The sequence below is a fragment of the Pseudophryne corroboree genome, chromosome 6 (assembly GCF_028390025.1).
Source record: "Pseudophryne corroboree isolate aPseCor3 chromosome 6, aPseCor3.hap2, whole genome shotgun sequence".
NCBI classification, from domain to species: domain Eukaryota; kingdom Metazoa; phylum Chordata; class Amphibia; order Anura; family Myobatrachidae; genus Pseudophryne; species Pseudophryne corroboree.
The window spans coordinates 551,399,814-551,413,521 of record NC_086449.1 but is presented as its reverse complement, the minus strand read 5'-3'; the positions used below and the strand labels follow the sequence as shown (position 1 = coordinate 551,413,521).

General features: G+C 46.2%; 1 protein-coding gene across 12 annotated transcripts in view; it reads right to left on the bottom strand.

The window, feature by feature from the left end:
• PPFIA2 (PTPRF interacting protein alpha 2) overlaps nucleotides 1–13,708 on the bottom strand; it is a 656,694-nt gene that overhangs the window by 23,772 nt on the left and 619,214 nt on the right. For all 12 annotated transcript variants that reach the window (XM_063927696.1, XM_063927698.1, XM_063927701.1 and 9 more), the window contains 2 exons: nucleotides 7,394–7,462; nucleotides 3,137–3,296 (listed from right to left, as the gene is read on the bottom strand). In XM_063927696.1, coding sequence (XP_063783766.1) covers nucleotides 3,137–3,296; nucleotides 7,394–7,462 — 229 coding nt within the window. The remainder of the gene's footprint in view (nucleotides 1–3,136; nucleotides 3,297–7,393; nucleotides 7,463–13,708) is intronic.

Genomic DNA, 13,708 nt, shown 5'->3' with positions numbered 1-13,708 from the left:
TCCACAAATCCAGTCAGCATTCCTTGCACAAGACTAAGAGACAGAAAATAATGGCATCTGAAGTAAAACATTCTGTGCCACTGGAAACCACATTTACGCATCTTACGAGAGGTGTACAATACATTTCTGGATGTGCAGCGCATAGGTAGAGTAGATACACTCTGACTCTCTGGTTGTGAACTGTAATCTCTGACTGGGTATGGGTCGACAGTCATTAGGTCGACCACTATTGGTCGACAGGGTCACAAGGTTGACATGTACTAGGTCGACATGAGTTTGTTTTTACTTTTTTTGGTGTAGTTTTCTTCGGAAAGTGACAGGGAACCCCAATTAGTGCACCGTGTCCCCTCGCATGACTCTCTTCCCTCGCCATGCTTCAGGTTACTATTCCCAATCGTAGTCTACATGGATCGTAAAGTAAGAAAAAAAATGGAAAAACTCATGTCGACCTTTTGAACTGTCGACCTAGTACATGTCTACGTAATGGCCATGTCGACCTAATGCATGTCGACAAATAGTGGTTGACCTAATGACCGTAATGTCAAGACACAGAATCATATACATATACAGTAAGCAGCAGTGAACGCCAAATAAGTCAGCATGTTCACTTCCTTCACAAACACGTTATGGAGCTCCACAGCGCAAACTGGAGAGCAATGATCTTCTATGACTACAAGAGTGGTCTGCAACAGGAGAGTTTTGACTGACTGCAAGCTGCTTTTGGGGAGGAAGCACAATCCCGAACCACTGTGTTTGAGTGGTTTGCAGAATTTTGGCGCAGGAAATGTCACCTGGAAGACTAAAGGTGCATACACACGGAGAGATTTTGACTATGAGAGATTTCCCTTGAACTGGCAGTAGGAGATTTTGACTAACTTTTCCAGCGATTTTGACTAACTTTACCATCGATTTTGGCTATGGGCGATTTTGGCTAACTCATTCAAGCAAGGGGATGCTTTTTCTTTCCCAGCGACATAGCCAAAATTGACTTGCCTGCACAGTCTATTTTTAGCAGCGATAGCGATCTGGCGGGGACGCGCATCGCTATCGCTGGCTGTGTACACATGGAGAGATATGCACTAACTTTCTGAGCGATTTTGACTATATAGTCAAAATCGCTCAGTTATATCGCTCCGTGTGTATGCACCTTAAGAGCGATACAACCGACCTGTGTCCGCCATCACCGAGGACAATGTTACTATCATGCAGGCCATAGTTGAGGTGGACGCCAGGGTGACTGTGGCACAGTTAGAGAACAAGATAGGCATCTCCTCGGTATCCATCTACTTGATACTACACAAAAAGCTTGGCCTAAGCAAGGTTTCCGCACGATGGGTGCCCCATCAGCTGACTTGAGAGCAGAAGGAGGCTCAGGTGACTTGATGCCATAATATGCTAGCCAGGTTTGATGGATGCATACTGGGCACAGGTACACCAACCAATGCCTGCTGGAAGCCATTTTAAGGCACCGTCCAAGAACTTGCACTTCTCCATTATGACAATGCACCTGCCCACAATTCCAGGAAAATTACGGATTTTCTGGCCCATAAACGCATCCAGGAACTTGGTCCAGTCCAGACCTGGCCACCTGTGACTTCATGTTCCCACAAATAAAGCGCAAAATGCATGGGATTTGTTTAGAGTAGGCATGTCAAACTTGTGGCCCTCCGTTGTTGTGAAACTACAAGTCCAAGCATGCTTTGCCAGCATACCTTCCACAGATCAGTTGGTATAGCATGCTGGAACTTGTAGTTTCACAACAGCTGCATGACCATGAGTTTGACATACCTGATTTAGAGTCACCGGATACTGCAATGGAGACCTTCATCCAGCATGTTGCAGACATATCTGCTTCGGACTGATCTAGCTGCTTCACCAAGTGGTTTGAGCGCATGCATCTTTGCATAGACTCTTTTGGAGAATACTTTGAAAAAATATAATACTTTTTGTGCATCTATAAACTTATTGCACAACACTCGTGTTATACAATATCTATGTATATCCTGGTGTAGTACTGAAACCTGTTTTCCTATCTACAGTATGCTGTAGTTCCCTTCAGGGCTGCTTCTAATGGCGGATGAGCCAAGCATTCGCACAGGGAGCCTGTCAGTCCCCGACCCCTTCTGGCTGCTGTCATGTCACACCATCCGCCACCGCTGGAGACCATATTTGAGCCCACCCACTTGGCTTCCTGTGTACCTGCATTTTTATCTGTTCACAGTGGCCGCCATACTGTCTAGAAACAGCCCTGTTCACTTTACACAAACAGGATGATTTATTTCAGTGGCTTGGATAAAAGGCGGCCATTCTTAATCAGTGGAAAGAGCTTTACAAGGAGGAAATGTAAAAATGGTCACACAAACGTTTACTGTACACAGAATTCACTACGTTATAAAATGAAATTTAAAAGTATAATGCACACAAACATATATTTGTGCGTGTGTCCGTCCATAAATATACATACACACGAGGGCAGTTCATTAAATAAGGAACCACCCTTGTGTGTGTGTGCAGGCATGTATGTATGTATGTATGTATGTATGTATGTATATATATATATATATATATATACACACACACATACATACATACATACATACATACATACATACAAACAAACAAACATACATACATACATACATGCCTGCACACACACACAGAAGGGTGGTTCCTTAATATAATATAATTGTCCATCTGTTGAGGAGTACTCCCCAAATTTAATGTACAGGTAAGTGCATCAATTTATTAGGCGTATTACAGTCTACCCCATTACTAATAAATATGTATGTATATACATATGTGTGTATATATATATATATATGTGTGTGTGTATATATATATATATATATATATATATATATATATGTGTGTGTGTATATATATATATATATATATATATATATAGTCTTTAATGTGCTGTCAGTTATGTATTCAGCTCAAAATAAGACTGAAAAATAACTGCAGTTATTACACTCGCTGTAATAGCTACTACATGACAAATGCCTCATCTTGATTTTGTTTTTATGCTGTAAACATGTACTGTAGTGTGTTATTTTGACATAATCCATGTAATACAGTTGTACAGTACATAATAGTATGTTGTCTTGCTACAAGCAAAGTAAAAATAAAGCAGTACCATCTGTTGTCATTTTCCGTGAGTGCCCGGATGTTGTTGTTAATCTGAATCCTGCTGGCAGTGTTTCTGAAGAGCCTGGCATCATGCTGATTCCATGGACCTCACGAGGTGGAAATTGCCTCCTCCAGGAGGGCCCACGTCTAAAGTTTTTGTCATCACTCTGGAAATACAAAGTGTTCCAAATTGCACTAAAATAAACCTGTATTCTATGAAATCTCATTTGGTGATGTTCATGGATGTGTAATACATGTTGTTATACAGAAATAACTCACAACTAGAGATGTACAGTATGAGATGCCAGAACCTTGAATCATGCCTGATTGTGCCCACTGCATTTGGCAAGAAACGTGTGTTGGCTCAGAAAAGGTGATAACAACACAGTACAATACCTACACTGCACACCTCGCCACGAGGAGTTTGTGCTGCATGGCAGAGGCAGAGTGCTAGCAAAAGGATTAATACATTATTCTGAGGTTGAGGTAAAACCCTGATTATTCTGATTTTTAATTGGGGCCAGAGCTGACATCAGAAACCCTCCTTCAAAATAGTTGGTTGGTTTTTCCGGATACTCCTACAAAACGGTCAGGTGCCACCCACGAACGCCCTCTTCCTGTCAATCTCCTTGCAATCGCCCGTGCTATCACTTTTTTCGCACCTTCCCAACGCTATGCGCCGATGCCCGGTGCAGTCGTCCGACACGCCTGCGCATTGTGGTGCATATCTATGCGCAGTTAAGATCTGATCGCAGGCTGTGAGAAAACGCAGCCTAGCGATCAGGTCTGAATCGGCGCCTTAAGGTGATATTCAGAGATGGACGCAGATCGCTGTGTAATACCCTGGAACTGCAAGGGCCTGCAAGTACAAATAAACTGTGGCACTACAGGTGCCAGCATGACTGTAATAAAAATAAAAGGTTGTTGGAGCTGCATAGCACTGAGCCAGCAGCCTACAGCTGGCAGCACAGAAGGGGTTAACAGCCCAACTCACAGCACAACAGATCAGCCTGCAAAAAGCAAATGCAGGACTCACCAAGTTGCAACTCAGGGCGGGAAATCCCAGATAGAATGTCTCCCTGGGAATAAAAGGTTATAAAAGGCTGTCATGCAGCAGCAGCGTGGTCTTTGCAGCCTGGTGTCTTTGCAGCCCAGAAGCACGTGTGTTAGCTAGCAGAAGCGTGGTGGATTAGCTGGAAAGATGTAGCCCCAGTGAGGACTCCCCACATGTTTAGGTGGGGAGATATGCCAGACCCAGCCAGACACAGCAAGGCACCTGACAGAGGGAGAGATCGCAGTGTGAGAGCAGCAGTACTCAGAATCCAGTGAGAGGGTGATGCAGTGAGAAGAATGTGCCGCAGGTGTGAGTCTCATGAGAGGAGGTATCTGGGGAGTGGTCGGTAGCCACGTGGCATGATTAGAAGCCCCCCATGGACAAGAGTCCTCGCTATGACAGAGAGAGAGATGGTAACCTGGTATGTGTAGCACTATTGGTCGCAGAATGCCCTGGTACGTAACGCTGTTCGCCATGTTCATGCCGCTGCAATTAAGTCATGCGCTGGAGGAGGTGCCCTGATATGTGATCTAATGTAACCGTTATGCTTTGTGCTGGAGGAGGTGCGTTAAGAAGTTATCCCTGCTATATCCCTGTTTTGATGTTAAAATAAACTTTATTCTGTTTATGAGATGGCCTGGCGCCCAATTCTTTATGCGCTGCACCAACACCTGTAGTCCGCTCCCACAATGCAACTGTAATTAAACACCTGATTATTCAGGGGACCCTCTGGTATCTGTGCCTGAACCCATGACTAGCTGGGGCAGAGTGAGTGTGATTCACTATATACAGTGACTGCAGATTTTGCATACCTAGTACCAGTGGGGTTTTACAGCTGCATACACAGCCAAATCTGCATCCATCTCCTCACATGCTAGGGGTCGCCCAGCACAGGGCAAGACCGCCCAGCATGTGTGAGGTCGCTTCCCGATGCATCACAATTAGATTGCGGACGCATCGAAACTAAGGTTGACCCCTGGCTTCACTGTAAGGCGATTGGCCACCATTTTTTTTTATTGGAGCGGCTGCGTGTGACATCAGGCAGCCGCCCCGAAAATGTTCACCCCCGCCTCCCCAATGCCGCATCGCCGCCCTGTGAATGCCCGCCGCTGTCAATCACACTGCAACAATCCTTCTGGGTGCGGCCGCAATGTGTAAGGTTGCGCTTGTGCACTGCAGCCAGTGCGTGTGCGCAGACCAGATTAACGCGGCTGCTGCGTATGAACCCGCGGCAACGTCCATCTTAGAATCAGACTCTTAATACTCTAAAATGCTAGAAGTTATTGTGGGCCTATTGCTGTACTGTATGGAGGCAATATGTGGTTGAGGTTGTAACATTCCATAATGTTAGGCTGCATACACACCTGAGCGACCCACCAGCCGAGCTATACACACTTACCAATCGGCCGCTCGATATGTCTGGCCAGACATCACAACTGGGCGGTGCAGGTGCACCAATATATTTGCATGATACTGTATGGGCCATACACACCTGCCGATCCACTAGTGATAAATCATTTGTGGATAGAACTAACAATATATCTATACAACATAGTGTGTACCCAGCCTAAGTGATCACAGCAAGTGAAAAGTTCTGTACAGTATATGGCATGTATGTGGAATGTACTGTGACATTAGGGTTTAGTAGATGCAGTAAAATAAAGAAAAAGCTGTGAAACCCAGTTATATCTGCAATACTAATAACACAGCTATGTACCAATAAAGAAGTGTACAGTTATCCTGGCTAATAATAATCACTGGTGAACATGGGAATACATTGTTCTTCTACTACAATCCATCATCATCATGGTTTATTTATAAGGCACAATAGATTCTGCAGTGCTGTAGAATCAAACCAAATGTAAACAGAACAATATACAAATAACGGGCAAGATAAACAATAACAACAGTAAATATCAGTACAAGGGCAGACAATAGAAAAGGTAAATATGCTAAAAGACACAACCACAACAAAGGGAAACCAATCCAAGAGGATGAGAAACAGGAGAACGCTCACAAAATCTCTCACTTCCTGATTCTCACACCTTATTACATTCCCCCTGATGTGTCCCATCCTTTCATTCATCTTTTCAAGCGGTTACTGCATTACTAGAATCAGATTTTGCACATGAATGTGTAGATAAAAAGGAGGTAAACACATTGATGTTATGATCTTTGGTGGTTTTGAGCTGTTCGTTTCCCTCTGAAGCTGCACTTGGTGTTGGAGTTTTTACTGTATATTCTTTTACAATGGGGACATACAGTAGCTCAGAAAAAAAGCCTACACAATTAAAAAGTGCCCGTAGTTTATAATGTTGGCCAAGATCCTAACCTATTATACACCTCTTTTTTATTGTCATTATTTAATTTCTATAAATTCCTAAAACCAGGATTACCATAAGCAAAGATGCCCTCATGGACAACTAAATCACTAGTCTCTATCTCTTTTGAGCATAAAGATAGCAATTGCTCAGCGTTTGAAGCAGAGTTAGTCAATGGCCCTCATTCCGAGTTGTTCGCTCGGTATTTTTCATCGCATCGCAATGAAAATCCGCTTAGTACGCATGCGCAATGTTCGCACTGCGACTGCGCCAAGTAACTTTGCTATGAAGAAAGTAATTTTACTCACGGCTTTTTCATCGCTCCGGCGATCGTAATGTGATTGACAGGAAATGGGTGTTACTGGGCGGAAGCACGGCGTTTTAGGGGCGTGTGGCTGAAAACGCTACCGTTTCCGGAAAAAACGCAGGAGTGGCCGGAGAAACGGTGGGAGTGTCTGGGCGAACGCTGGGTGTGTTTGTGACGTCAACCAGGAACGACAAGCACTGAACTGATCGCACAGGCAGAGTAAGTCTGAAGCTACTCCAAAACTGCTACGAGGTTTGTGATCGCAATATTGCGATTACTTCGGTCGCACTTTTAAGAAGCTAAGATACACTCCCAGTAGGCGGCGGCTTAGCGTGTGTAACTCTGCTACATTCGCATTGCGACCGATCAACTCGGAATGAGGGCCAATATTTGCTCCTAAATCTGAATAAAACGTGCTAAAAATTGTCATGGGAAATTGCAGGTCAGTAGATAATGACTAATTCTTAAAAAAAGAAATAAAAATTCAAAAAGTAACTTTATCCACTGACAGATGTATAACAGGTCATCTAACACTGGTGTAGAACAATGAATTGGTAAAAAATTAAAATAAAAAAAAATTACCTCATCAAGGCGTCTTTCAGTTCCAAGCGCCAACAAATTATTGTATTCTCTTTCCAGGATCTGTCTTGCCTGAAAACAATTAGAATTGTAAGAGTTTGTAATAACTGAAATTCCATATAATCAACTTATTGATAAAATCATGAGTCAGCCTCTTATTTGTGATTTGTCCACCATTCAGCTGCTTTTCAAGCACTTAGCCGACTCCAGACATATAATGCTATTCATCATCATTAGGCACTCCTCACAGTAACCACCACAGGCAAATAACAACATGTAAAAGTGTAGTTTAGTGGAATCAGAACATAACCCATGCATTTTACCATTTCTAAGAACTTGTTTACATTATATTTTACTTCAAGGTAACAATTATACATATATATATATATATATATATATATATATACTGTATATGCTGCGACCACCGGCCATGACGAAGTATGTAAAGAAATATGGGTACCTCCCCAGTAGCACAGACCTGATGTAACCTATGCCAGCTCATCATATCCTTTATTTTTTTAAGGCACAACTTACAATATGGGATCTACAAATGTACGAGCCTCGGCGAGAGCTAAAGTGGACGGAGATAAAGTACCGATCAACCAGCTCCTGTCACTTTTCAATCACAGCCTGTTACATGGCAGTTAGGGGACGATTGGCTGGTACTAAGTGGTGTGCAGTGTGTGTGGTGCACACTGGCCCGTCGGTCCAGAGGGGCCTACCCTGCACTCATTTTTCTCTAACGTCCTAAGTGGATGCTGGGGACTCCGTCAGGACCATGGGGAATAGCGGCTCCGCAGGAGACGGCACAAAAATAAAGCTTTAGGATTAGGTGGTGTGTACTGGCTCCTCCCCCTATGACCCTCCTCCAAGCCTCAGTTAGGTTTTTGTGCCCGTCCGAGCAGGGTGCAATCTAGGTGGCTCTCTTAAAGAGCTGCTTAGAAAAAGTTTTTTAGGTTTTTTATTTTCAGTGAGTCCTGCTGGCAACAGGCTCACTGCATCGAGGGACTTAGGGGAGAGAATTTCAACTCACCTGCGTGCAGGATGGATTGGATTCTTAGGCTACTGGACACCATTAGCTCCAGAGGGAGTCGGAACACAGGTCTCACCCTGGGGTTCGTCCCGGAGCCGCGCCGCCGACCCCCCTTACAGATGCTGAAGATTGAAGGTCCGGAAACAGGCGGCAGAAGGCTCTTCAGTCTTCATGAAGGTAGCGCACAGCACTGCAGCTGTGCGCCATTGTTGTCACACACTTCACACCAAGCGGTCACGGAGGGTGCAGGGCGCTGCCGGGGGCGCCCTGGGCAGCAATATTTTAATACCTTAAGGCAAAAGAATACATCACATATAGCCATTAAGGCTATATGTATGTATTTAACCCATGCCAGTTATCTAAATCTACGGGAGGAAAGCCCGCCGAAATAGGGGGCGGGGCTTATTCTCCTCAGCACACAGCGCCATTTTCCTGCTCAGCTCCGCTGTGAGGAAGGCTCCCAGGACTCTCCCCTGCACTGCACTACAGAAACAGGGTAAAACAGAGAGGGGGGGCATTTTTTGGCGATATATTGGATATATTTAAGCTGCTATAAGGAACAACACTTATATAAGGTTGTTCCCATATATATTATAGCGCTTGGGTGTGTGCTGGCAAACTCTCCCTCTGTCTCCCCAAAGGGCTAGTGGGGTCCTGTCTTCGATAAGAGCATTCCCTGTGTGTCTGCTGTGTGTCGGTACGTGTGTGTCGACATGTATGAGGACGATGTTGGCGTGGAGGCAGAGCAATTGCCGATAATGGTGATGTCACCCCCCAGGGAGTGGCTTTGTTTATGGAATTACGTGATAATGTCAGCACATTACAAAAATCAGTTGACGACATGAGACGGCCGGCAAACCAGTTAGTACCTGCCCAGGCGTCTCAGACACCGTCAGGGGCTGTAAAGCGCCCTTTACCTCAGTCGGTCGACACAGACCCAGACACAGACACTGAATCTAGTGTCGACGGTGATGAAACAAACGTATTTTCAAGTAGGGCCACACGTTATATGATCACGGCAATGAAGGAGGCTTTGCATATCTCTGATACTGCAAGTACCACAAAAAGGGGTATTATGTGGGGGGTGAAAAAACTACCTGTAGTTTTTCCTGAATCAGAGGAATTAAATGATGTATGTGATGAAGCGTGGGTTAACCCAGATAGAAAAATGCTAATTTCAAAAAAGTTATTAGCATTATACCATTTCCCGCCAGAGGTTAGGGCGCGCTGGGAAACACCCCCTAGGGTGGATAAGGCGCTCACACGCTTATCAAAACAAGTGGCGTTACCGTCTCCTGATACGGCCGCCCTCAAGGATCCAGCGGATAGGAGACTGGAAACTACCCTAAAAAGTATATACACACATACTGGTGTTATACTGCGACCGGCCATCGCCTCAGCCTGGATGTGCAGTGCTGGGGTCGTCTGGTTGGATTCCCTGACTGAAAATATTGATACCCTGGATAGGGACAGTATTTTATTGACTATAGAGCAATTAAAGGATGCTTTCCTTTATATGCGAGATGCGCAGAGAGATATTTGCACTCTGGCATCGAGAGTAAATGCGATGTCCATATCTGCCAGAAGGAGTTTATGGACGCGACAGTGGTCAGGTGATGCGGATTCCAAACGACATATGGAAGTATTGCCGTATAAAGGGGAGGAATTATTTGGCGTCGGTCTATCGGATCTGGTGGCCACGGCAACTGCCGGAAAATCCACTTTTTTACCTCAGACCCCCTCCCAACAGAAAAAGACACCGTCTTTTCAGCCGCAGTCCTTTCGTTCCTATAAGAACAAGCGGACAAAAGGACAGTCATATCTGCCTCGGGGCAGAGGAAGGGGTAAGAGAGGGCAGCAAGCAGCCCCTGCCCAGGAACAGAAGCCCTCCCAGGGTTCTGCAAAGCCCTCAGCATGACGCTGGGGCCTTACAAGCGGACTCAGGAACGGTGGGGGGTCGACTCAAGAATTTCAGCGCACAGTGGGCTTGCTCACAGGTGGACCCCTGGATTCTGCAGGTAGTATCTCAGGGTTACAGGTTGGAATTCGAGAAGTCTCCCCCTCGCCGGTTCCTAAAGTCTGCTTTGCCAACGTCTCCCTCAGACAGGGCGACGGTATTGGAAGCCATTCACAAGCTGTTTGCTCAGCAGGTGATAGTCAAGGTACCCCTCCTACAACAGGGAAAGGGGTATTACTCCACGCTATTTGTGGTACCGAAGCCGGACGGCTCGGTAAGACCTATTCTAAATCTGAAATCTTTGAACCTGTACATACAAAAATTCAAGTTCAAGATGGAGTCACTCAGAGCAGTGATAGCGAATCTGGAAGAAGGGGACTTTATGGTGTCCCTGGACATAAAGGATGCTTACCTGCATGTCCCAATTTGCCCTTCACATCAAGGGTACCTCAGGTTCGTGGTGCAAAACTGTCATTATCAGTTTCAGACGCTGCCGTTTGGATTGTCCACGGCACCTCGGGTCTTTACCAAGGTAATGGCCGAAATGATGATTCTTCTGCGAAGAAGAGGCGTATTAATTATCCCTTACTTGGACGATCTCCTGATAAGGGCAAGGTCCAGAGAACAGCTGGAGGACGGAGTAGCACTAACCCAAGTAGTGCTGCAACAACACGGGTGGATTCTGAATTTTCCAAAATCTCAGTTGACCCCGACAACACGTCTGCTGTTCCTGGGAATGATTCTGGACACGGTTCAGAAAAAGGTGTTTCTTCCGGAGGAGAAAGCCAGGGAGTTATCCGAACTTGTCAGGAACCTCCTAAAACCAGGGACAGTGTCTGTGCATCAATGCACAAGAGTCCTGGGAAAGATGGTGGCTTCTTACGAAGCGATTCCATTCGGCAGATTCCACGCACGAACTTTTCAGTGGGATCTGCTGGACAAATGGTCCGGATCGCATCTGCAGATGCATCAGCGGATAACCTTATCGCCACGGACAAGGGTGTCTCTTCTGTGGTGGTTGCAGAGTGCTCATCTGTTAGAGGGCCGCAGATTCGGCATACAGGACTGGGTCCTGGTGACCACGGATGCCAGTCTGAGAGGCTGGGGAGCGGTCACACAAGGAAGAAACTTCCAGGGAGTATGGTCAAGCCTGGAGATGTCTCTTCACATAAATATACTGGAGCTAAGAGCGATTTACAATGCTCTAAGTCTGGCAAAACCCCTGCTTCAGGGTCAGCCGGTGTTGATCCAGTCGGACAACATCACGGCAGTCGCCCACGTAAACAGACAGGGCGGCACAAGAAGCAGGACAGCAATGGCAGAAGCTGCAAGGATTCTTCGCTGGGCGGAAGATCATGTGATAGCACTGTCAGCAGTATTCATTCCGGGAGTGGACAACTGGGAAGCAGACTTCCTCAGCAGACACGATCTACACCCGGGAGAGTGGGGACTTCATCCAGAAGTCTTCCACATGATTGTGAACCGTTGGGAAAAGCCAATGGTGGATATGATGGCGTCCCGCCTCAACAAAAAACTGGACAGGTATTGCGCCAGGTCAAGAGATCCTCAGGCAATAGCTGTGGACGCTCTGGTAGCACCGTGGGTGTTCCAGTCAGTGTATGTGTTCCCTCCTCTGCCTCTCATACCAAAAGTACTGAGAATTATACGGCAAAAGGGAGTAAGAACGATACTAGTGGCTCCGGATTGGCCAAGAAGAACTTGGTACCCGGAACTTCAAGAGATGCTCACGGAGGATCCGTGGCCTCTACCTCTAAGACGGGACCTGCTTCAGCAGGGACCGTGTCTATTCCAAGACTTACCGCGGCTGCGTTTGACGGCATGGCGGTTGAACGCCGAATTCTAAAGGAAAAAGGCATTCCGGAAGAGGTCATTCCTACACTGGTAAAAGCCAGGAAGGAGGTGACTGCACAACATTATCACCGCATTTGGAGAAAATATGTTGCGTGGTGTGAGGCCAGGAAGGCCCCCACGGAGGAATTTCAACTGGGTCGATTCCTACATTTCCTGCAAACAGGATTGTCTATGGGCCTCAAATTGGGGTCCATTAAGGTTCAAATTTCGGCCCTGTCGATTTTCTTCCAGAAAGAATTGGCTTCAGTTCCTGAAGTCCAGACTTTTGTAAAAGGAGTACTACATATACAGCCCCCGGTTGTGCCCCCAGTGGCACCGTGGGATCTTAATGTAGTCTTGGATTTTCTCAAATCCCATTGGTTTGAGCCGCTCAAATCGGTGGAGCTGAAGTATCTTACATGGAAAGTAACCATGCTACTGGCCCTGGCTTCAGCCAGGAGAGTATCAGAATTGGCGGCTTTATCATATAAGAGCCCATATCTGATTTTCCATACGGACAGGGCAGAACTGCGGACGCGTCCTCATTTTCTGCCTAAGGTGGTGTCAGCGTTTCACCTGAACCAGCCTATTGTGGTGCCTGCGGCTACTAACGAGTTGGAGGATTCCAAGTTGTTGGACGTGGTCCGGGCATTGAAAATATATATTTCAAGAACGGCGGGAGTCAGAAAGTCTGACTCACTGCTTATATTGTATGCACCCAACAAGATGGGTGCTCCTGCTTCTAAGCAGACGATTGCTCGTTGGATTTGTAGCACAATTCAACTTGCACATTCTGTGGCAGGCTTGCCACAACCTAAATCTGTCAAGGCCCATTCCACAAGGAAAGTGGGCTCATCCTGGGCGGCTGCCCGGGGAGTCTCGGCATTACAACTCTGCCGAGCTGCTACTTGGTCAGGGGCAAACACGTTTGCAAAATTCTACAAATTTGATACCCTGGCTGAGGAGGACCTTGAGTTCTCTCATTCGGTGCTGCAGAGTCATCCGCACTCTCCCGCCCGTTTGGGAGCTTTGGTATAATCCCCATGGTCCTGACGGAGTCCCCAGCATCCACTTAGGACGTTAGAGAAAATAAGAATTTACTTACCGATAATTCTATTTCTCGTAGTCCGTAGTGGATGCTGGGCGCCCATCCCAAGTGCGGATTGTCTGCAATACTTGTACATAGTTATTGTTACAAAAAAATCGGGTTGTTATTTGTTGTGAGCCGTCTGTTCAGAGGCTCCTACGTTTGTCATACTGTTAACTGGGTTCAGATCACAAGTTATACGGTGTGATTGGTGTGGCTGGTATGAGTCTTACCCGGGGTTCAATATCCTTCCTTATTGTGTACGCTCGTCCGGGCACAGTATCCTAACTGAGGCTTGGAGGAGGGTCATAGGGGGAGGAGCCAGTACACACCACCTAATCCTAAAGCTTTATTTTTGTGCCCTGTCTCCTGCGGAGCCGCTATTCCCCA